Raw genomic sequence first — 21,332 nt, forward strand, 5'->3', positions numbered from 1 at the left:
CTTAATGATCACTATCGTCAGTTTCCACTTCAATTGGCGTAGGCTTCACAGGAACAACTTACTGCGCCCTGTCACACACTGGTTGAAGTGACGGTTCAATAACCTCATCAAGTTCCACCACCCTCCTACTCAATTCTTTCGAGAGAAACTTTTCCTCAAGAAAGGACTCGTTTCTAGAAACAAACACTTTGCTTCCGAATCTGAGATAGGAGATGTACCCAACTGTTTTTGGATATCCTATGAAGATGCATTTATCCGGTTTGGGTTCGAACTTATCAGACTGAAACTTTTTCACATAAGCGTCGTAGCCCTAAACTTTCAAGAAACGACAGCTCAGGTTTCTCCAAACCATAGTTCATACTTTGTCATCTCAATGGAAATACGCGGTGCCCTATTTAAAGTGAATGCGGTTGTCTCTAATGCATAACCCATAAACGATAGTGGTAATTCGATAAGAGACATCATAGTATGCACCATATCAAATAGGGCGTGGCTATGACGTTCGGACGCACCATCACACTATGGTGTTCTAGGTGGCATGAATTGCGAAACAATTTCCACATTGTCTTAACTGTGTACCAAAACTCGCAACTCGGATATTCATCTCTATGATCATATCGTAGACAGTTTATCCTCTTGTCACGACGATCTTCACTCTAAAATAGATTTGAACTTTTCAATATTTCAGACTTGTGATTCATCAAGTAAATACTCCTGTATCTACTCAAATCGTCAGTGAAGTAAGAACATAACGACCATATCAAATAGGGCGTGGCTATGACGTTCGGACGCACCATCACACTATGGTGTTCTAGGTGGCATGAATTGCGAAACAATTTCCACATTGTCTTAACTGTGTACCAAAACTCACAACTCAGATATTCATCTCTATGATCATATCGTAGACAGTTTATCCTCTTGTCACGACGATCTTCATTCTGAAATAGATTTGAACTTTTCAATATTTCAGACTTGTGATTCATCAAGTAAATACTCCTGTATCTACTCAAATCGTCAGTGAAGTAAGAACATAACGATATCCACTTCATGCCTCAGCACTCATTTGGACTGCACACATAAAAAATGTATTACTTCCAACAAGTTACTTTCTTGTTCCATGTGGTATGATTTGCACGTCTCAAGTGATTCAAAATCAAGTGAGTCCAAACGATCCATCTGCATGGAGTTTCTTCATGCGTTTATACCAATAGGTATGGTTTGCATGTCTCAAACATTTTAAAAATGAGTGAGTACAAAGATCCATCAGCATGGAGCTTCTTCATGCATTTTACACCAACATGACTCAAGCGGCAGTGCCACAAGTAAGTGGTACTATCGTTACTACTTTGTATCTTTAGCATCAATATTATGAACATGTGTATCACTACAATCGAGATTCAATAAACCATTGAAGGTATTTATTTAAGCAAATAGAATAACCATTATTCTCTTTAAATGAATAACCGTATTGCAATATACACTATCTAATCATGTTCATGCTCAACGCAAACACCAAATAACAATTATTTCGGTTTAACACTAATCCCGATAGTAGAGGGAGTGTGCGATGTTTGATTATATCAACCTTGGAAACACTTCCAACACATATCGCCACCTTGCCTTTAGCTAGTCTCCGTTTATTCCGTAGCTTTTATTTCGAGTTACTAACACTTAGCAACTGAACCGGTATCTAATACCCTCGTGCTACTAGGAGTACTAGTAAAGTACACATCAATATCATGTATATCAAATATACTTTGTCGACTTCGCCAGCCTTCTCATCTACCAAGTATCTAGGGTACGCCTCAGTGACCGTTCCCCTCATAACAGAAGCACTTAGTCTCAGGTTTGGGTTCAACCTTGGGTTTCTTCATTAGAGCAGCAACTGGTTTGTCGTTTCATGAAGTATCCCTTCTAGCCCTTGCCCTTCTTGAAACTAGTGGTTTTACTAACCATCAACAATTGATGCTCCTACTTGATTTCTACTTTGGCGGTGTCAAACATTGCGAATCGCTAAGGATCATCATATCTATCCTTGATATGTTATAGTTCACCATGAAGCTCTAGTAGCTTGGTGGCAGTGACTTTGGAGAACCATCATTATCTCATCTGAAAGATTAACTCCCACTTGATTCAAACGACTGTTGCACTCATATAATCTGAGCACATGCTCAACGATTGAGCTTTTCTCCTTTACTTTGCAAACAAAGAATTTTGTCGGAGGTCTCATACCTCTTAACAAGGGCATGAGCATGAAATCCCAATTTTATCTATTGAAACATCTCATATATATAGAGGCAACCAAGCAACTTGATAACATAATTTTTTGCCTCATTTTTTCGAAACCAGGCCCTGCTCAGTCTGACTCACAGACCCAATGGCACTGCTAGTCACTGTAGACGCCTCGTCACCGATAAGTCGTCGATAAAACGTCTCTTTCCATTAAATACGCATCAATGAAAATTCTAAAATAAATCTAAAAAAAATGCAAACATCAGGATTTGAAATCTGATGGGCTAAAGATATCAGCACCCAACCAGGTGTTGGTTCGCTCGTGTAAGATGCTCATTACTACGATAAGTTCTCATTAGTTCGGTGCGTACACACTATGCAGGTAAAGGAAACGTGGAGCAAAATATGTGCCATCCGCCCATCCCCTTTCAAACAACTAAATCATCGTGTGTATTCGGAAAGGGTGTTCGGTAAAGGAGTTACGTTGCATGGATTACACCATTCTGCTGAAAGGTGTAATACGCTGGCATATACTACTCCCTCCGTTCATAAATACTTAGTTGGGAAGAACTAGACTAGTTCTCCCCGACTACAAGTATTTAGGTACATATGGAGTATAACTCAAGTCTCAAAAGAGGAAACACAAAATTTTCAAAATAACTACTAATAAGGTTACAAATACATTACACTTAACATCATGATCGCATTTGATTTTTCTAGTTGCAATACTAGTGTCGTTTGATGCTGAAATACACTATGCCAGACATTTGACCATGTAAGGCCCCTCAAGTTCGTAGCCCAGCTTGCGGTAGTAGTGGCGGGTTCCAACTCCTGAGATGACGGCCAGTTTCTTTGATCGATGCTCCTTACGGGCAATTCTTTCTGCTTCTTCCATCAGGAGTGTCCCATACCCCTGGAAATGGTGATGAATGGAACAAATGTTAGCCAGCTGAAACAATCTAGCAGCACAGCCATCGTAAAAATCTGAATAATTAACTGAGAAGGGGTAACCAACAATTACACAATGATAAAAGTCTAAGCACGGCCATGCTTAGCAAGTATTCATTCAATCACTGCACACTACACCTGTGGGTCCTGTTTTTTTTTACTATTTTGAGCACAGCATGTATTCCAAGCATGATCATTTGAGGACAACTACCACACATGGTTGTTCGAGTAAGAGATTAACCTGGTGTTGAAGTTTCTCCGCATCACGACCATGCACAGGGACTGCTGTTCCGTAGACATGAAGTTCACGGACAATTGAACACCTCCCTACAAGTTCAGGGCCTGTAACATTGCGGCCACATTTACGCAAGCGCAACAGGCCAATAAGGATATCCTGTAGAATTTAGAGAAGGAAAATGTGTGAATAATGTTACACAAGATCAAAAGGATAAGAGACCCGGTGCTAAACTCTATGCACCAGCAGCAATCTCAGGAGCATACTATACAAGCAGAACAATTTAAAAATTTCTTGGTACAAGTGAAACCAATAAGGCAATAACTATGTGGATAAGTTAAAAAAAAAATCCCACCCATGTAAAAGGAAATTGAGCATAATTAAGTGGAAAAAATATGCCTATTCAGGAACACAGCATAAACCATAGCATTTTTTCACATCCCAGCGGTGAAATGAATAGGCTGGCAAGCTGTTGAGTACCTGTCTTGTATCCTCGTATGAGAGAAAGGTCTCCCAGCCATCATTTGCGGCATAATCACGCCTGACAAGCTCTACTTCATCAGGCCTGATCTTGTGATGGATATCCTGTGTGGAGAAGCACAACGAGAACAATGAGGACATGTACTTCATCGATTATAAGCACATGGCAGTGACTTCACAGAATCCCATATTTACCTGAATTCCAGCCTCACGGGTTCTGACATCTCTGCATTTCAAGCCCAGGTCTTCCATTCGAGCCAAAGCAAGCTCACGCAGGTTACCTTTCTCGACACCAGAAGTAACAAGAGGCATAGGGATATCTCTCTGGACCCGATAGACTCGTGTCCATGGTGGTACCATCGACAGAATCCTCGCTACAATATCCACTAGCAGCTCTGGTGGGTAGTTTCTATACCTGCAACACAACAAATGTCACCAGTATATAAGTTCTCAATTCTCACTAAAACTTTAGAGAACCAAAAGACTGATCATAATATCAAGCAGGAAATAAAATATCAAGCGCTGGATAAATGTAATACCTTCCAGTTTTCCACAGCTCATAAAGACCAGTTCCACGAATCACAAGAGTTGGATAGATCTTTAGACCATCTGCTCGGAATGCTGGATTTTCAAAAAATTCTCTGAAACTTTCCATATCTCTCTCAACTCCAACATTAGGTAAATCTGGCATCATGTGCGCAACCACCTATCATGTAAATCATCTTGTATTAGGACAACTGCGCAAGTCATAACCCAAGCTAGAATACACCTCATTTTCTTAAATGAGGCTACCATTCAAGCAACAAGGAACTTAATTGAACAACTGGACTTAGAGGACCGGTGAGCAATAACCTTAAAACCAGCATCTTTTGCTAATGAAAAACAATCAGCAACAGCAGCTACAGTATGGCCTCTGTTTGTGTCACGTGCAACGTCCTCATATGTACTCTGAACACCAATTTCTAAGCGGGTACATCCATAAGATAGCATCTGCCGCAAATGAGGCCCCAGGCAATAATCAGGTCTCCTGGAATAAAAAAGACTAATTAGATGCTGTTTCATGGGGAAAATAACAGAAGATTTTCAAATGCAACCAAGAAGGATGGACACATGTTGAATGACCCTTACGTCTCAATTGTCATACCGATACATTTGACAGCGCTATGTTCTGAATAACAAACTGCCTCCTCAACATTAGCAGAAGTATGCCCCGATAAAGCATCATGGAGATTTCTGATGAAATAATCACGATAATCAGCCGGCAATGACATGAAAGTCCCACCCATCAAAATGAACTCGACCTGCACAAGAGTATATTTGAATTACTTTGCACTTAGAATGCATCAAGTATAAGTAGATTGAACATGAAATCACTCAAATCAATATGGAATAGTTTTTTGGGCTAGGGGCAAACCTTATCCGCGCTATGTCCGAGCCTTTTGAGCTGATCTATCCTGCTCCGGGCCTGCACATATGGATTGTACCTACAGTTGCAAATTCAGACCAGTAACAATTTTTCAAAAGCATATGTACAAAGCAGTCAAAATGATAATAGTACTTGTATGGCTACATAGCTGAACACAACCTGTGGCTCTTAATTTTTCATGTGCAGAGATTAAGTAGATGGTGGGGTTGTGTTCTCCACTAGGGAGGTGGTGGGTTCGATCCCCCTCTCCCTCTTTAAAAAAACTCCGCCTATGTTGTCTCAGCATAGCCGGTCCCAAGCCCGGGTGAAGGAGGAGGGTTGTGGTAGGCGTGGCGAGCCAACGTGAAAAACCCAGCCACTCTTATGGAGATGAAACCCAAAGGAAACTCGTTGGGGCGTAACCCTCTTAGCGATGCGCCACATCGGAACCCGGGTGTGGTGTCAAATGCGCAAGGGCCGGGCCGTCACCCCTTGGCGGCGCGCCGTATCTTGATCTGGATACGGTGATAAGTGAGCAAGGGTCGGGTCGCCGCATCCTTAGTGGCGCGCTGCACCGACGCCCCGGTGTAGTGAAAAATGAGCAAGGGTCTTCGCATTTGACTCGACGAGTGCGGAGGGTAAGGAAGTTAGCCGAGCCTAGGAGGATACGCTTAGGTCGCTGGAACGTAGGGTCCCTGACGGGTAAGTTACGAGAGCTAGTTGATACGGCGGTGAGGAGGCGTGTTGATGTCTATGTGTCCAAGAGACCAAATGGAAGGGACAAAAGGCGAAGGAGGTGGAGGATACCGGCTTCAAGTTGTGGTACACGGGGACAACTTCAAACAAGAATGGAGTAGGCATCTTGGTCAACAAGAGCCTTAGGGATGGAGTTGTGGACGTTAAGAGGCAAGGGGACCGGATGATCCTTGTCAAGCTGGTAGTTGGGGACTTAGTCCTCAATGTTATCAGCGCGTATGCCCCGCAAGTAGGCCACAATGAGAGCACCAAGAGGGAGTTCTGGGAAGGCCTGGAGGACTTGGTTAGGAGGGTACCTATTGGTGAGAAGCTCTTCATAGGAGGAGACCTCTTGGCCATGTGGGTACATCTAACACAGGTTTTGAAAGGGTGCATGGGGGCTTTGGCTATGGCATCAGGAATCAAGAAGGAGAAGATGTCCTGAGCTTCGCTCTAGCCTACGACATGGTTATAGCTAACACCCTCTTTAGGAAGAGAGAATCCCATCTAGTGACGTTCAGTAGTGGTCTACACTCTAGCCAGATTGATTTTGTCCTCTCTAGAAGAGAAGACAGACGCGCTTGCATTGATTTGTAAAGCGATACCTGGAGAGAGTGTTGTCCCTCAACATAAGCTTGTGGTTGCTGACTTCCGCTTTAGGATTCGTGTCCAACGGGATAAGCGCGCCAAAGTCGCTAGAGCGAAGTGGTGGAAGCTCAAGGGGGAGGCATCCCAGGCTTTCAGGGAGAGGGTCATTAAGGAGGGCCCTTGGGAGGAAGGAGGCGATGCAAACTTGATGTGGACGAGTATGGCGACCTTCTTGCGGAAGGTCGCTGTAGAGGAGTTTGGGGTGACCAAGGGAAGTAGAAGGGAAGCTAAGGACACCTGGTGGTGGAACGATGAGGTCCAGAAGGTTATTAGGGAGAAGAAGGACTGTTTCAGATGCCTATATCTGGACAGGAGTGCAGCTAACATGGAGAAGTATAAGGTGGCGAAGAAGGCAGCAAAGCGGGCGGTGAGTGAAGCGAAAGGTCGGGCGTATGAGGACCTCTACCAACGTTTAAACACTAAGGAAGGCGAAAGGGACATCTATAAGATGGCCAAGATTAGGGAGAGGAAGACGAGGGATGTCGGCGAAGTCAAATGCATCAAGGACGGAGATGATCAGCTTCTTGTGAAGGATGAGGCGATCAAGCGTAGATGGCGGGAGTACTTTGACAACCTTTACAATGGAGAGGTTGATAGCTCTACCATTGAGCTAGACAACTCCTTTGATGATACCAGCATGTGCTTTGTGCGACGTATCCAGGAGTGTGAGGTTAAGGAGGAGTTAAAAAGGATGAAAGTAGGCAAAGCGATGGGTCCTGATGGTATCCCCATCGAGGTGTGGAGAGGCCTTGGAGACATAGCGATAGTACGGCTAACTAAGCTTTTCAACCTCATTTTTCGGTCAAACAAGATGCCCGAAGAATGGAGGCGGAGTATTTTAGTACCAATCTTTAAGAACAAGGGGGATGTTCAAAGTTGTACTAATTACCACGGAATCAAGCTGATGAGCCATACTATGAAGCTATGGGAGAGAGTCATTGAACACCGTTTAAGAAGGTTAACAAGCGTGACCAAAAACCAATTTGGTTTCATGCCTGGGAGGTCTACCATGGAAGCCATCTTCTTGGTACGACAGCTGATGGAGAGATACAGGGAGCAAAAGAAGGACCTTCATATGGTGTTCATTGATTTGGAGAAGGCCTATGATAAGATACCTCGGAATGTCATGTGGTGGGCCTTGGAGAAACACAAAGTCCCAATAAAGTACATTACCCTCATCAAGGATATGTATGATAATGTTGTGACAAGTGTTCGAACAAGTGATGGCGACACCGATGACTTTCCGATTAGAATAGGGCTACACCAAGGGTCAGCTTTGAGCCCTTACCTTTTTGATTTGGTGATGGATGAGGTCACAAGGGATATACAAGGAGATATCCCATGGTGTATGCTCTTTGCGGATGATGTGGTGCTAGTCGATGATAGCCGAACGGGGGTTAATAGAAAGTTAGAGTTATGGAGGCGTACTCTAGAATCGAAAGGTTTTAGGCTTAGTAGAACTAAAACTGAATACATGAGATGCAGTTTTAGTGCTACTAGGCACGAGGATGGAGAGGTTAGCCTTGGTGGGCAGGTGGTACCGGAGAGAGACACGTTTCGATATTTGGGGTCCATGTTGCAGAAGGATGGCGATATCGGTGAAGACGTGGGCCACCGAATCAAGGCTGGGTGGATGAAGTGGCGCCAAGCTTCTGGCGTACTCTGTGACAAGAGAGTGCCACAAAAGCTAAAAGACAGGTTTTATAGGACAGCTATCCGACCTGCGATGTTGTATGGCCCGGAGTGTTGGCCAATCCAACAGTTAGGTGTGGCAGAGATGCGCATGTTGAGATGGATATGTGGCCACACAAGGAAGGATCGGGTACGGAATGACGATATACGAGAGAGACTTGGGGTAACACCGATTGAAGAGAAGCTGGTCCAGCATCGTCTCAGATGGTTTGGACATATTCAACGGAGGCCATCGGAAGCGCCGGTGCATAGCAGACGGATAAAGCGTGCTGAGAATGTTAAGAGGGGTCGTGGTAGACCAAACTTGACATGGGAGGAGTCCGTTAAGAGAGACCTGAAGGTTTGGAATATCGACAAAGACTTAGCCATGGACAGGGGTGAGTGGAAGTTAGCTATCCACGTTCCAGAGCCATGACTTGGTTTCGAGATCTTATGGGTTTCAACTCTAGCCTACCCCAACTTGTTTGGGACTGAAAGGCTTGGTTGTTTTTGTTGTTGTAGAGATTAAGTAGATCACTACTGAACAACTATTGTTTGCACTAATTAACAGTTCAATGAGACCTTGCCCTCACACCTCTCAGTCACAGAGATTAAGTAGATGACTACTGAACAACTATTTTCATGTTTCAGTTGCAATGCAAACTGAAGCATGCATTTTCTATTTCTAACAATGTATTAACAGCATCAGTAGTAGTGAATCACCTTGCCCGGATAGCGCGCATGCTGGTGGGCTCGTATCCAGTGTAGGACTGGGTGCTGTACTCGAAGTCGGAGTCGGGGCCTCCCGGGCAGTAGACGCAGATGTTCCCCGTGGTGGCGATGTGGGGGCACCGGTGCGGCTTGGACATGACGGCGACCACCGCGATGCCCGAGGCCGTGCGCACGGGCTTGGCGCGCAGGCGGGGCAGCAGCGCCGCGCGGTCCGCCTCCGGCACGGCGGCGATCATCTCCACCAGCTTGGGCGCGCGGGCGAGCCCGTAGCGCCGGCACGCGGCCGACTTGAGCGCGTTGAGGTCCACGTCCTCCCCGCGGCGCGAGAGCTCGCCCATCTCCGACACGATCTCCGCGATGGCCCGCACCCTCGCCTCCTCCTCGGAGAGTCCCGCGGGCAGCACCACGCCCCCGCGCCCCGGCGTTGGCTTCCGGCGGCGCGGCTGGTCGGCCGCTGCTGCGGCTACGGCGGCGGCCATCGGGAAGGGTTTCAGCGAAGGGTTTTTTTTTTTTTTTGCCTCGGGGGGAGGGAGGGACGAAACTGGGACCTGGGCTCGGTCGGTGTCTGGCCTTTGCCTTCTCTACCGGCCGGTTCGACGCATCTCCGCCCATCACAGCCGTCAGATCACGAAACGGACGGTGCGGATTAATCCACGTGGGACCAGAGTGTAAACAAGTATAGGCCGCCAGTAACTAAATTCTTTTAAGCTCACGGGAAAATCCTTTCTCCTCTGCTCTGCTCTGCTCTCTCTTCCCCCATCTCTTGCGGCAGAAGCAAAGCGCGGCGAGGCGAGGCGAGTCGGCGGCGGCGAGATGGACGGCGGAGGCGAGGAAGGGAAGCAGCAGCCGCAGCTGGTGCTGGCGCACAAGCTGTTCCTCCTCTCGCAGCCAGACGTCGACGACCTCGCCAAGGTCGGCCTCCGCGACGACGTCCTCGCCGCAGTGAAATCCGATGGTACCAAACCCTGCCTCCTCCTCGAATCTGCTCCCTCGCCCGAGGGTCGGTTTTGGCGGGGTCTGATTCGATCCGATGTGCTTGTTTTTCATTCCAGACATGGCGGCGCTGTACGAGTCGCTGGCGGCCGACGGCGTGCTGGAGATGGACGCGGCGCTGCTCGCGGAGATGCGCGGCAGGATCGAGGAGGAGACCCGCAAGTTCGACGAGAAGTGAGTGGATCTCCCCGGTCTACCCTTTTTCATGCTCGAATTTCAGGCTAGTTTCTAGGGTTTCAAGTATTTGTGACATTGCTCCATCTTAGTATATACTTTGACCACCCCAGATAGATTCTCTGATGATTTAGCCCTGAGAAACCTGCAGCGTTACGAGCTCTAGACTGTAATTGTGGAATCCTTCATTTGTTCTTGATGCTCCTGTTGTTTCTGAGCGTTATAATAACTAGTACTCCGTACTAACTAGTATTGGATGTCTTCAAAAATTAGTACTACCAAATTTTCTTTTCCTATATTGTTGGTATTATGAGATATGTAGGGAATACTAAAATGTGTAGGTATTATGAGATATGTAGGTATTATGAGATATGTAGGGAATACTAAATGAGATATGTTGGTATTATTTTCTTTTCCTATATTGTTTAAGGTTACTGATGGACAACCATCTAGATCTGTAGTGGAACAGCGGCTCTTGATAGTAAATAGAGAATTGATGTGTGCACAAACAAATCACTTGTCTCGAGAAAGGTCTGCAGTTTAAGCAGTCCGGAATTTTTCTGCAAAGATTGTTCCATTTCGCCCAAATGAAAATGTATGCTCGTGTTATCTAGGCTCTGAACTTCTGAAGTATATTGCTTCTTTTTACCGCCTTCTTCTGTTTCATCTGATTTCACATTACGTTATGTTTGTTCTTGGCTTCTACTGACTAATATCATTCACCTATCTATGCATAAAGGATTGCGGATGCTGAAGAGAATTTGGGTGAGAGTGAAGTGCGTGAAGCCCATCTAGCCAAATCCTTATATTTCATAAGGGTTGGCGAGAAGGTATATATATGTATCTACTGGCTTTCACCGTGTTAAGGTTGTCGATGCATGTTTCATCATTTTGTTCTGACCTAAATGTCCAAAATATCAGGAAAAAGCGCTGGAGCAGCTTAAAGTTACTGAAGGCAAGACTGTAGCTGTCGGGCAGAAGATGGACCTTGTTTTCTACACTTTACAGATTGGCCTTTTCCATATGGATTTTGATCTCATCTCAAAGTCTGTTGACAAGGCTAAAATGTAAGTATGAAGTCTTGTAGTTTAGCTATTTGCTACTGTACTTGTTTTGCATTATGATGTGTAATACTGAGCAACCTCCTTTCCTGATCGAAGCTTGTTTGAAGAGGGTGGTGATTGGGAGAGGAAGAACAGGTTGAAAGTGTATGAAGGCTTGTACTGCATGGCCACTAGAAATTTCAAGAAGGCTACTAGCTTATTTTTGGATTCCGTTTCAACTTTCACAACTTATGAGTTGTTCCCCTATGATACGTTCATCTTTTACACGGTCCTTACAAGTGTTATCACATTGGACCGCGTATCTCTAAAACAAAAGGTACATATTCATCTTTTCTCCTTTCAAGTCTGCTTTGTTAGCTGGAATGTAGATAGGATACCTATTTAACAATACTGTTGACAGGTTGTAGACGCACCTGAGATCCTGGCTGTTATCGGCAAAGTACCTCACCTCTCGGAATTTCTCAATTCCCTCTACGATTGTCAGTACAAGTCATTTTTTGTGGCATTCTGTAAGTGAAGGACCGCTTTATCCTGTCATATTCTTGCATTTGTTCTGATGAGCAGTGATGCTTGTTTGGCTGTTCTGGTGGGGTTAACTCTTTGGATTTCTCATATCTAGTCCATGTTTGTTTTCAGCTGGCCTGACGGAGCAGATCAAGTTAGACCGATACTTGCAACCACATTTCCGCTACTTCATGCGTGAAGTGCGCACTGTTGTCTATTCGCAGTTCCTTGAGTCATACAAGAGTGTGACAATGGAGGCAATGGCTGCCGCATTTGGTGTGACAGTTGATTTCATAGACCAGTAAGATTTCTTGTTGATGTTATTCTGGCATGTCATGCATCATCTCCTGGTGCTGATACTGTGTATGATAGTTAATGTCACTAATTTTCTCCTCCCTACACAGGGAATTGTCGCGCTTTATTGCTGCTGGGAAACTTCACTGCAAGATTGATAAGGTTGCTGGTGTCCTGGAGACGAACCGACCTGATGCACGGAATGCCTTCTACCAGTCGACCATCAAGCAGGGAGACTTCCTGCTGAATCGCATACAGAAGCTGTCGCGAGTCATTGACCTGTAGGCTTTCTTTGTGAGGTTTGGAGCAGCTCCTTGGCACAACCCTACCCTACCCAAGCTTCCCTTACAAGACTTTGCTTTGGTTCCTGCGGAGTACTGGCAGTATTGCATTTTGCGTTTCAAATCGATCAAAGGGAAAGAGGGGTAGTTTTTTTTTTAAAAATCTGAGGATTTGACTTGTAACCTAACTATATGGATCAAGGGAATTGCAGACCATTGTTTGTAGATGGTTGTTTCCAAGATGAATTCATCCATTTTTTATTACAATTTTGTGACCAGCGTTTTACCTTCTTTCAAGAAAACGAACACAATTAGCAACAAATACTCTGTGCCAACTGTTTGTAAAAAAATGCACCAGCAGGAGTGAGGAATGCAAGATTGCACGAGGGTTTCTAATTGGTCTCTTTCATGATTTCCTCTTACAACCCATTCAAACATGGACACCAATATACATCTGACATTTCCTGAAGGAGGAATAGTAACAGATAAACATTTCCGTTTGCTCCCACACAAAAAAAAAACATTCAAGTGAACGCTTCAGAATTGCGAAAAAATGACATTCCAGTGGACGCTTCAGAATTTCCAAGCGAAATAGATGAATTTGCCATGCTGTTGAATAGAAATTTGTCATTTTCTAGAGTAAAAATTGCCCTGTGTTGTATCTAAAAAATCTCAGAAAATTGCATTGCTGCATGAGAATAATTGTCATGCGTTTTTTAAGGATTTGTCATGCTGCAAACATGAAGAATTGCCAGCCTAAAAAAAGAAAATGATGAAAATTGCCATGCTAGAGATTTGCCATGTAGTTGAAAAAAAATGCCAAGCTACATCAACTAAAATGGTGAAAATTGCAATGCTCAAACAACATAATTTGCCATTCCAAAATGTATTCGCTCAGATTGTCATCTTGAGCAAACCATGTACTACCATCAGCTCATAGTTCGCTCAAAGAGGGATGTGGGAGCAAACGCTTTAGTATTGGTGCACGGGATCAAACGTGCCTGAGGACATTCACTCCGAATGGCTGAAAATATGACATCAATTCTATCACATTAGTGTTCCAACAATCTATTCGTTGTAAGCCAAACAAAACACAATGCTAGCTCATACAAGGGCAACAACAAAATGATCATTGTCATTTAAGTAAACCACCCAACAGCATATATCCTCAACAAAACCTGACGCTGTTTATTGGTCTATACGACAATCCCGATCCATGCCATGACACATATGCCAAATATCACAGAAACTCTCTCATGTATGCATAACTTTTGATCATGCAGTCCTCGCGAAACCAAATACACCCCTACCCGCCTAGAACAGGGGGGAAGCCAAACTCGCCAACCAAGAAGAAAAGGTAAAAAATTCAACACTACAGCCACAGCCCAAGTTCCAGAGAATCAATCGCGCATCGTTCAAAGGAGACTGCGCGATCGCGGTCGCTATGGGTATATTCTATTGATTGGATTTGCCATTGGGTATACCCGAGGGGTTGCTCTCGCTGCCCATTTCCTCCAGGCGCTTCCACAGCGCCTCCCGCTTCGAACTGGACTCCTCCTGCTTGAGCTCGTCGTCGTCGAACTTCTGCATGCACTCCCCAAAAAACGTGGAATCGTGATCGGTGAAGATCTTGCGCACATTCAGTGTCAGGCTCCGAACAGCTTGGTTCCAGTGACCCCGCGCATTTCTTTCGAGCGCGGGGAAGATGATGGGTAGTATCACCTTGTAGTTCTGCTTGATTAAGTTCTCAATGTGGTCGTTGTTCCATAGAAACAGTGCCCGCTCTGCCACCTGGAAACAGATAAGGAGAAATGTGGAGGTTAGGCTATATGTTTTTGCTGAATATTCTTTACACTGTTTTATGCGCTACAATTTTACAAACAAGTTCAGTTTACAGATACCACCAAGGACCTATGGATGTAGCTACAGGAACGTCCAGTAACCTATAAACTGCTCCAGTAAACACACACAGCTAGGGAAAAAACCCAGATTAACATGAACTATATAAACCTCTATATGTTCTAGTGGATGACAGTCTAAAGGTAGAGGCTATTTAGATCATGAGAATACTGTGGCTCACCACAGAATAATTCATTAAGAACATGATAGCAGGCAGGAAGGAAATCTTAAATCCAAACTGTACAAAATGTGCAAGACCTGTTTCATACATGACTCAAGCAAAGGATTGACTGTCATAAAATACATAGGCTTTAACCATCCGAAACTAATGCACATGGTGTTTTCCATTAAATTGGTACTTTCAGAAGACACCAAACCGCACATGATAAGCTCAATCCAAAAGAACAGAAAAGGGTAAAGTGAGTTATTTGGCGGATTAGTACAGATATTTTTCAAGGAACATGTAAACTAAAGGACTGCCACATGTTGACTAGTCTGATTACCATGGGATTCATCAGATCATTTTCTATAAGGCTATCATTTTCTATAAGGCGTCCATGCAAGAGAACAAAAGTTGCAGTAACGTCAAGAAGAAAATGAACAAATTAGTGCTGCACCATATCAGATAAAAAGTTAATAGCATCTAACAAAGTGTTCTTACTTCCTGGTGCGGTGGTACCCATAAACAAATGCTCAGAAGTGGATCAAAGAAACATATTGTCTATTTTCATTTTGTAATACAGAATTACAGATTAGCATATGTTCAAAACAACCAAAATCCATTTGCATGGTTTACAACAAAAAACACCCACATGATGCACAGAAAGGGTAGTAAACCAGGCATGCAAAAGTTGCCCATGTTAACCTTCTTCATACCCAGGGAACAAAACTACAAATAATTAAATATGTTCACGACATCAATGGTGATATACAGATGAACAGCAAGTCAACAGCTGAATCACAAAATTAAGGCAGTAAAGGGCATATATTGACTGCAACCAGAACCAATAAAGATCAGCAAAGTAGAAATGCATGCGAACTTAAAGTATACGTCTGGTGAGATTTAACCTGGAAGTGCGAGCTGTTCATGCTACTAGCAATCTGACGGAAGAGCGGAACCATGCATCTTTGGAACTCTGCAAGCTGTGTTGCCTCTAAAACCTCTTCTAGCTCACCCAAGAACATCACCTCCTTTGAGCTGTTGGTTATAGGCCAATACTTGAGCAAGCCCCTAATAACAGTGTCAGCAAGTTTGCAGTCCTTCTCAACAAACTGTGTGATGCAATACGACAGCTGCTGATGGTACATTGCTACACACTTTGGCTTATGAAGCGGGATCAGTGCACGGAGAAGGAACAATTTGTGCTCTTCTTTAAGTGGCAGGGCAAAACCATTAATTATACTGCCCAAGATCTCCAGCAGCTCAGCAATACCGTTATGCTTTTCCGTTTCAAATATAAATCTGTAGAAGATGTTGTTGATTGCTTTCCTGATGAATGGGCGATGCACCATGAATTTACCATATATTCGATGGAGTATTGTCTTGAGATAGTCCCTTTCCCTGGGGTCTTCTGAGTCGAAAAGATCCAGTAGCTTGAGAATGAAGGAATGGTCTATGTATCTCTTGGCCAGCTTTGCATCTGTCTCTTGCGACGCTACAAATCTCAAGAAAACCTCATAAACAATCTGCAGGTGTGACCACGCTGGGTCCATGAGAGGCTCTTCTTCCTCCATATCAACTCCTTCGATGGCCTTGTTCTCACGAGGAGTGGGATTCGAGCTCCGGAACAAGTTAATTGCGACCATCTTGCTGATCTCCAACATGATGACCTCCGAGAACTTTCCATTTGCAGAAGTGACATAATCAACAAGCTCCATAAGCGTCTGCCGCTTCATTTCCTTCTCCTTCAAGTTCTTGGTCGGATCGGCAAAGTCATACACAGCACAACAGAGGGTGGCCTTCCTGACAAACAGATTCTGCTTCTCCGAGACCGGCACGTCCTTGAACGCTGGCAGCGGCTCGTTGGAGTGATACACCACAGCCCCATTCATCGCCGGACTAGAAGCTGGGGCCAGGTGCTCCGCATTTCCTGCCCTCTTATTCCCACCAGGCTCCACGCTCCTCGCAACGCTGTAAGAGTTGGACGGCTCGTTGCCGTTGCCCGTGGCAGCATCCCGGCCATCGCCGGCCTTCCCTGTCTTCTTGGGCAGCCTGCCAAGGATCTGTTTAATCATCTTCTACCAGCACAGAGGCACAGCACAACCTACGAGCAGCCCAAAACCCTAGCAGTATCCCAGCACAGCAAATCAGCAGCAGGAACGAGGAGGGATCTAGGCGAACCCTCGCAGCTCCTGAACTCACCCCCCCAGCAGCACAAGAGAGATCTCCTCCAAGCAGCAGACAAACCCTGGCACCACGGACCCGAGCCGCCGGCACGGCCAGATCACTGGGACCGATACGGATCAGGCCTCGTCCAGGAGGCGCTCCACCGGCCGGACGTCGGCGGATCAGGCGACGCCCCCATCGCCACGCCCTCCTCCTCCTCCTCCTCCTTGCAGAATAAAAAAATAAATACGGAATCTTTCGGCTCCACCGGCCGCCAAATCCAGGATCCAAGAACCGGCGGCGGAGGACGGGAGTGGCGAGATTGAGGGTGGAGGGGGGGAGGGTGGAAGGGGAACCTTTTGTTGGGGTGGCTGGACCTGGAGGTGGAGGTGGAGGGGGAGCTGTGCTTGCTTTTGCCCGGCCTTCCTCTGGATTTGAGAGGGGTCGAGGTCCCCAAAAGTGGCAAGGGGGGAAGAAGAGGAAGGGAGTAGGAGTAAAAGTTTGTGCCGGGCGGAGAGCGTGGGAGTCGGAGGGCAAGCAAGCAAATCCGGACAGAAAGCCAGCCAAGGAGACTGGGAGAAGAGAGTATTTTACCCCAACTGGCTGGCAGGGGTGGCAGCTGGGCGAGAGTGCAATTAATTGCCTTGTTCTTGCCCGTTTCTCCTCTCGATTGGAAGTGGGAGCCTTCATCTTCATTATCATCATCATCGGTCATCGATGTCGTCGCAAGAGTAGAATGCCTTCATTATTTCCTTTTTCAGATGATTTCTTTTTTATTTTAAGAGTTAATTTAGTCATGGTTTTGAGTCTATGTTTGTTAATTTATTTGTGCTTTATTAATATTAGGGGGCCTTTGATGATGTTTTCTATGAGTTATGGGAAGCAAATGTGGCAGCACATGAGATAGCTAGATCATTTTTGTTTTATTCAGATTTTTGTGCCTCGGGCGATGAGCCTCCTATTTTTCTTATGCGGATGCTTATAAATGATGTAACATTTTTTGATAAGGAACAAAATGCCATCTGGTTTGCTTGTAAAAAAAAAGTATTAGCGGGAGAAAAACGAGAAGGACTTCGGTACAACCCCTAAACGTATAAGGGTAGTATTGTATTTACGCCTTATGTATACGGTATCCATCGCATGTTGGCGGTGTCAAAACCGGCAGATCTGGGGTAGGGGGTCCCAAACTGTGGACCTTGGATCGATGGGTTGCATGAGAAGGGGGAGAAATTTGTTTACCCAGGTTCAGGCCCTCTTGATGAGGTAAAATCCTACGTCCTGCTTGATTATATTGATGTGGATGATTACAGAGTTGATCTACGTCGATATCGTATATGCTAAACCCTGAATATCGATGGGTTGCACGGGAAGGGGGAGACATTTGTTTACCCAGGTTCGGGCCCTCTTAATGAGGTAAAACCCTACGTCCTGCTTGATTATATTGATGAGGATGATTATAGAGTTGATCTACCTCGAGATCGTATACGCTAAATCCTGAATATCGATGGGTTGCAGGAGAGGGGGGAGACATTTGTTTACCCAGTTTCGTGCCCTCTTGATGAGGTAAAATCCTACGTCCTACTTGATTATATTGATGTGGATGATTACAGAATTGATCTACCTCGAGGTCGGATACGCTAATCCTAGATGATTCATCCTCCTCTACACGGATGAGAACCTCTGGTTTATATAGATAAAAGGGGTTTTAGGGTTTACAAGTCACCGACCTTTAGCCGGGGATAGACATGCCGATTTAGCCCTATTCGACCTGGATTACATGCCAATCTTAGGAGCTTTCCTTCCCGAGCACGAGGTCGTCATTATCTGGCTTCGGTGTAGTGGCTCACGTGGTCGGCCCTCCTAGTGACGGGTCGGCTGCCCGAGGACCTCTTAATCCTGGACTCCCTCACCCGCCGTACGTCCGCCCGCCCACGTACGCCCGCCCGCCCCTCGTACGTCCGCCCGCCCACGACGCGTCAGTGGTTGGTTGGATAAAAAAAAGACGACCTTGCATCCCTCGTCGAACTAAACTTATCCTTCTCTGCCGCCATCGTGACTCCACCCTGCTCGTCTCCGCTGTTGTATCTGCCCTGCTCGTCGTGACCACCGACACCAGCACGGGTCGCGCCGTAGTCTCCGCCCGAACAGTGCTCCACCACCGACGCGTCGACGCCCTTCTCGCCGTGACCATCGCCGTGATCTGTAAAAAAACACGCTCCACACGGCAGCGGCGGCAGTGACCGACACGGCGTGTCCACGTTCGAACGATAATATGGTAGCCACCAGCGCATCAGCATCGAACCCCGCGTCCGATGTCGTCTAACCTTCGACGACCGACAATAAGTTTTTTCATTTAACCCATGCGACTGTTGACGATCTCATTGTATACGCTATGATGTTGTGGGATGTTGGCATTGATCTAGCACCTTTTTGAAGGTGTATTGATGGGGGGAGACATCGAATATGTCAATGATGACTCTAATAGCGAGGATTGATCCTCGTCAATAAATGCAAACAAACTGCCCGAGGCAACTATATGAGTGAGGATGAACCGTATAGTGCGAATGTAAGTATTGTGAACGTTGACTAGAAAATATCAAATAAAAACTAATACTTGACGCTTACATGTCCTATTTAATTTAAATAAATGCATGTCATTGATAACAATGAGGATTACGATATAAATGAACAAACTTATGCTGAAAGTGGAATCCAGGTACATTTAAAATATGTTGGACAATGATTGGCATGAAAATTGCATTACCACTTTGTGACATTCCCGGATTATGGTACAGTAACCCCTCTAATCTAGCTACGTTAATCACCTTGATTAAGCTCAACCATTTTGCAAAATAGTGCTTGATCACATTGGAATTCATATCTCATTTCAAATTCCACGAATAAAAGAGATTTAAATTTAATGTGATAAATTAAATCCCCAAGCATTATGAGAAAATTGTTGCACACTTAGTAATAATAAAAACAATTGTTACTAAGAAAAACAACATCACCAACTTACTGATGTGGACCCCACAAGTGAAGATAGATCCTTATTGCAATTTAATTTACCCTTTTAAATTCATGGAAAAATCAAACAGATTCAAATGGGTCCAAATAATTTTGTGGCGGTGCAGAATATTACTTGTGACTTTGATGTGTAGGAACTTTCTTGAAATCTGCCCCCCTACAGATTTTAGAGATCGTCTGTTTGCGCCTCGAAGATGACGTCAAATGGAAAAATAATAGATGCGAAAGTTGTGGGGAATTTTATGCTGATAAATCTAAGCATACAATTCGGCCCATTTGGAGTTTGGACGCTCCACGAAATCCCGTTTTACTGGAGGACAAATATCTGATTACAGGATTACGGAAATCGGTGACGTGGTTGAGTCCAACTCTTATCATATTAGATGGATTCGGCCAAGCCACGACTTGGGGACCTCATTAGGGCTGAGAGGGGTTCCTAGGAAGGTTCTAGAGGTGCCCAAGAGCCCTTGGATCAAAGGGGCATCCATCGGAGGGCCAAGGATGATCGTCCCGACTCATATAAGGAGAGGAAAAACCTGATTTCTCGAGAGCCACCAAAAGCCACGAAATTTGCTCCTCAGAGGCAACCGCCTTGGGGTGGAGAACCACCTCTATACCAGCACCATCTCCAAGGAAGAAGGGGGCCAAGGGCCGCCGCCGTCGGCCGCCATCTCCTCTCCGGGCTGCACCTTGATACGTCTCAAACGTATCTATAATTTCTACTTGTTCCATGATCTTTTGGGTGACATTTTTATATGTTTTGCTACGCTTTTATATCATTGTACACATATTTGGACTAACCTACTAACTCAGTACATCTAGTTCTAGTTTATGTCTATTGATGTCTATTTTGCACGGGCTTTTACCCAATTTTCCGAAGCCCGAAAAATTCCAAGAAAAATCAGCGAAACAGAAGCTTCCGGATCACCGAAGATGGGCCAGAGGGGGGCCAGGGCTGCCCAGGCGACCTGCTGGCGCGGCCAGGACCTAGGCCGCGCCAGGAGGCCGCCTGGGTGGGCCTCACCTCCTGCGGTGCTCTCCTTTGGCCTATATTTAGAGTCCCTAGAGGAAACTCTTCCACAACTTCTAGAATCGCGAATTTCTCCATCGTTCTGCCGTCGCAGCGCTTCCGAGATCGGGGCGTCAGGAGACCTCTTCCCGGCACCCTGCCGGAGGGAGGATTGACCTCCGGGAGCTTCTCCACCGTCATGGACGCTTCCCGGACGTGTCGTGAGTAGTCCTCCTTAGACCATGAGTCCATGACCAATAGCTATGTGATGTCTTCTCTCCAATCTTGTGCTTCAATGGTTAGTCCTTCTGAGCTGCCCTACATGATCAAGGCATCTATGAAATTCTCTTGCTATTGCTATGCTCGGTTTGTTGGGATCCGATGGATTATGAGATTATGTTTAGATTGTTATGAGTTATATATTTGATTATCATTTTATATTATGTTCCTTAGTGATTCATGCATGTTCTCCGTTGCTATTTATTGCTTTGACCGAGTAGTAGATTGTAACTCCAAGAGGGAGCGTTATGCACGATTGTGGATTCATGCCCCTTGATGTCTAGCTTGAGTGACAGAAACGTGAGACTAGGGGATGTTATGTTGTCACCAGGGATAAAACAATGGTGCTTGTGACCATGGTTGCAAGGATTGTTTACCTTACGCATAGTTCGCTAA

At 45.3% G+C, this 21,332-nt stretch overlaps 3 protein-coding genes across 3 annotated transcripts; 1 reads left to right on the plus strand and 2 right to left on the minus strand.

Annotated features, from left to right (window-relative positions):
- Window positions 1-2,863: 2,863 nt before the first annotated feature.
- On the minus strand, window positions 2,864-9,631 carry LOC123427047 (elongator complex protein 3). Its single transcript, XM_045110984.1, has 9 exons — window positions 9,078-9,631; window positions 5,310-5,379; window positions 5,024-5,196; window positions 4,748-4,922; window positions 4,435-4,601; window positions 4,091-4,310; window positions 3,896-4,000; window positions 3,422-3,574; window positions 2,864-3,145 (listed from the first exon to the last, which is right to left on the minus strand). The coding sequence occupies exons 1-9, from the start codon at window positions 9,563-9,565 to the stop codon at window positions 2,987-2,989; spliced, it is 1,710 nt and encodes a 569-aa protein (XP_044966919.1). The 5' UTR covers window positions 9,566-9,631; the 3' UTR covers window positions 2,864-2,986.
- A 165-nt stretch (window positions 9,632-9,796) lies between these two features.
- LOC123427049 (26S proteasome non-ATPase regulatory subunit 6) lies at window positions 9,797-12,663 on the plus strand. The gene is made up of 8 exons (XM_045110986.1): window positions 9,797-10,041; window positions 10,139-10,253; window positions 10,993-11,083; window positions 11,175-11,320; window positions 11,414-11,633; window positions 11,718-11,826; window positions 11,954-12,122; window positions 12,226-12,663. The coding sequence occupies exons 1-8, from the start codon at window positions 9,900-9,902 to the stop codon at window positions 12,398-12,400; spliced, it is 1,167 nt and encodes a 388-aa protein (XP_044966921.1). The 5' UTR covers window positions 9,797-9,899; the 3' UTR covers window positions 12,401-12,663.
- Window positions 12,664-13,503: 840 nt separating this feature from the next.
- On the minus strand, window positions 13,504-17,202 carry LOC123427048 (serine/threonine protein phosphatase 2A 57 kDa regulatory subunit B' theta isoform-like). The gene is made up of 2 exons (XM_045110985.1): window positions 15,364-17,202; window positions 13,504-14,187 (listed from the first exon to the last, which is right to left on the minus strand). Exons 1-2 carry the CDS (start codon window positions 16,528-16,530, stop codon window positions 13,852-13,854), a joined length of 1,503 nt encoding a protein of 500 aa, XP_044966920.1. The 5' UTR covers window positions 16,531-17,202; the 3' UTR covers window positions 13,504-13,851.
- Window positions 17,203-21,332: the final 4,130 nt, after the last annotated feature.

The sequence above is a fragment of the Hordeum vulgare genome, chromosome 2H (assembly GCF_904849725.1).
Source record: "Hordeum vulgare subsp. vulgare chromosome 2H, MorexV3_pseudomolecules_assembly, whole genome shotgun sequence".
Lineage (NCBI taxonomy): Eukaryota > Viridiplantae > Streptophyta > Magnoliopsida > Poales > Poaceae > Hordeum > Hordeum vulgare.

Coding starts and splice junctions, on each gene's coding strand:
- LOC123427047 (XM_045110984.1), bottom strand. CDS start 9,565: ATGGCCGCCGCCGTAGCCGCAGCAGCGGCCGACCAGCCGCGCCGCCGG. Junction 5,197..5,309: donor TCGGACATAGCGCGGATAAG/GTTTGCCCCTAG, acceptor ACTCTTGTGCAG/GTCGAGTTCATTTTGATGGG. Junction 4,001..4,090: donor CCCGTGAGGCTGGAATTCAG/GTAAATATGGGA, acceptor TTCTCCACACAG/GATATCCATCACAAGATCAG.
- LOC123427049 (XM_045110986.1), top strand. CDS start 9,900: ATGGACGGCGGAGGCGAGGAAGGGAAGCAGCAGCCGCAGCTGGTGCTG. Junction 10,042..10,138: donor CGCCGCAGTGAAATCCGATG/GTACCAAACCCT, acceptor TTTTCATTCCAG/ACATGGCGGCGCTGTACGAG. Junction 10,254..10,992: donor ACCCGCAAGTTCGACGAGAA/GTGAGTGGATCT, acceptor CTATGCATAAAG/GATTGCGGATGCTGAAGAGA.
- LOC123427048 (XM_045110985.1), bottom strand. CDS start 16,530: ATGATTAAACAGATCCTTGGCAGGCTGCCCAAGAAGACAGGGAAGGCC. Junction 14,188..15,363: donor TGAACAGCTCGCACTTCCAG/GTTAAATCTCAC, acceptor ATCTGTTTCCAG/GTGGCAGAGCGGGCACTGTT.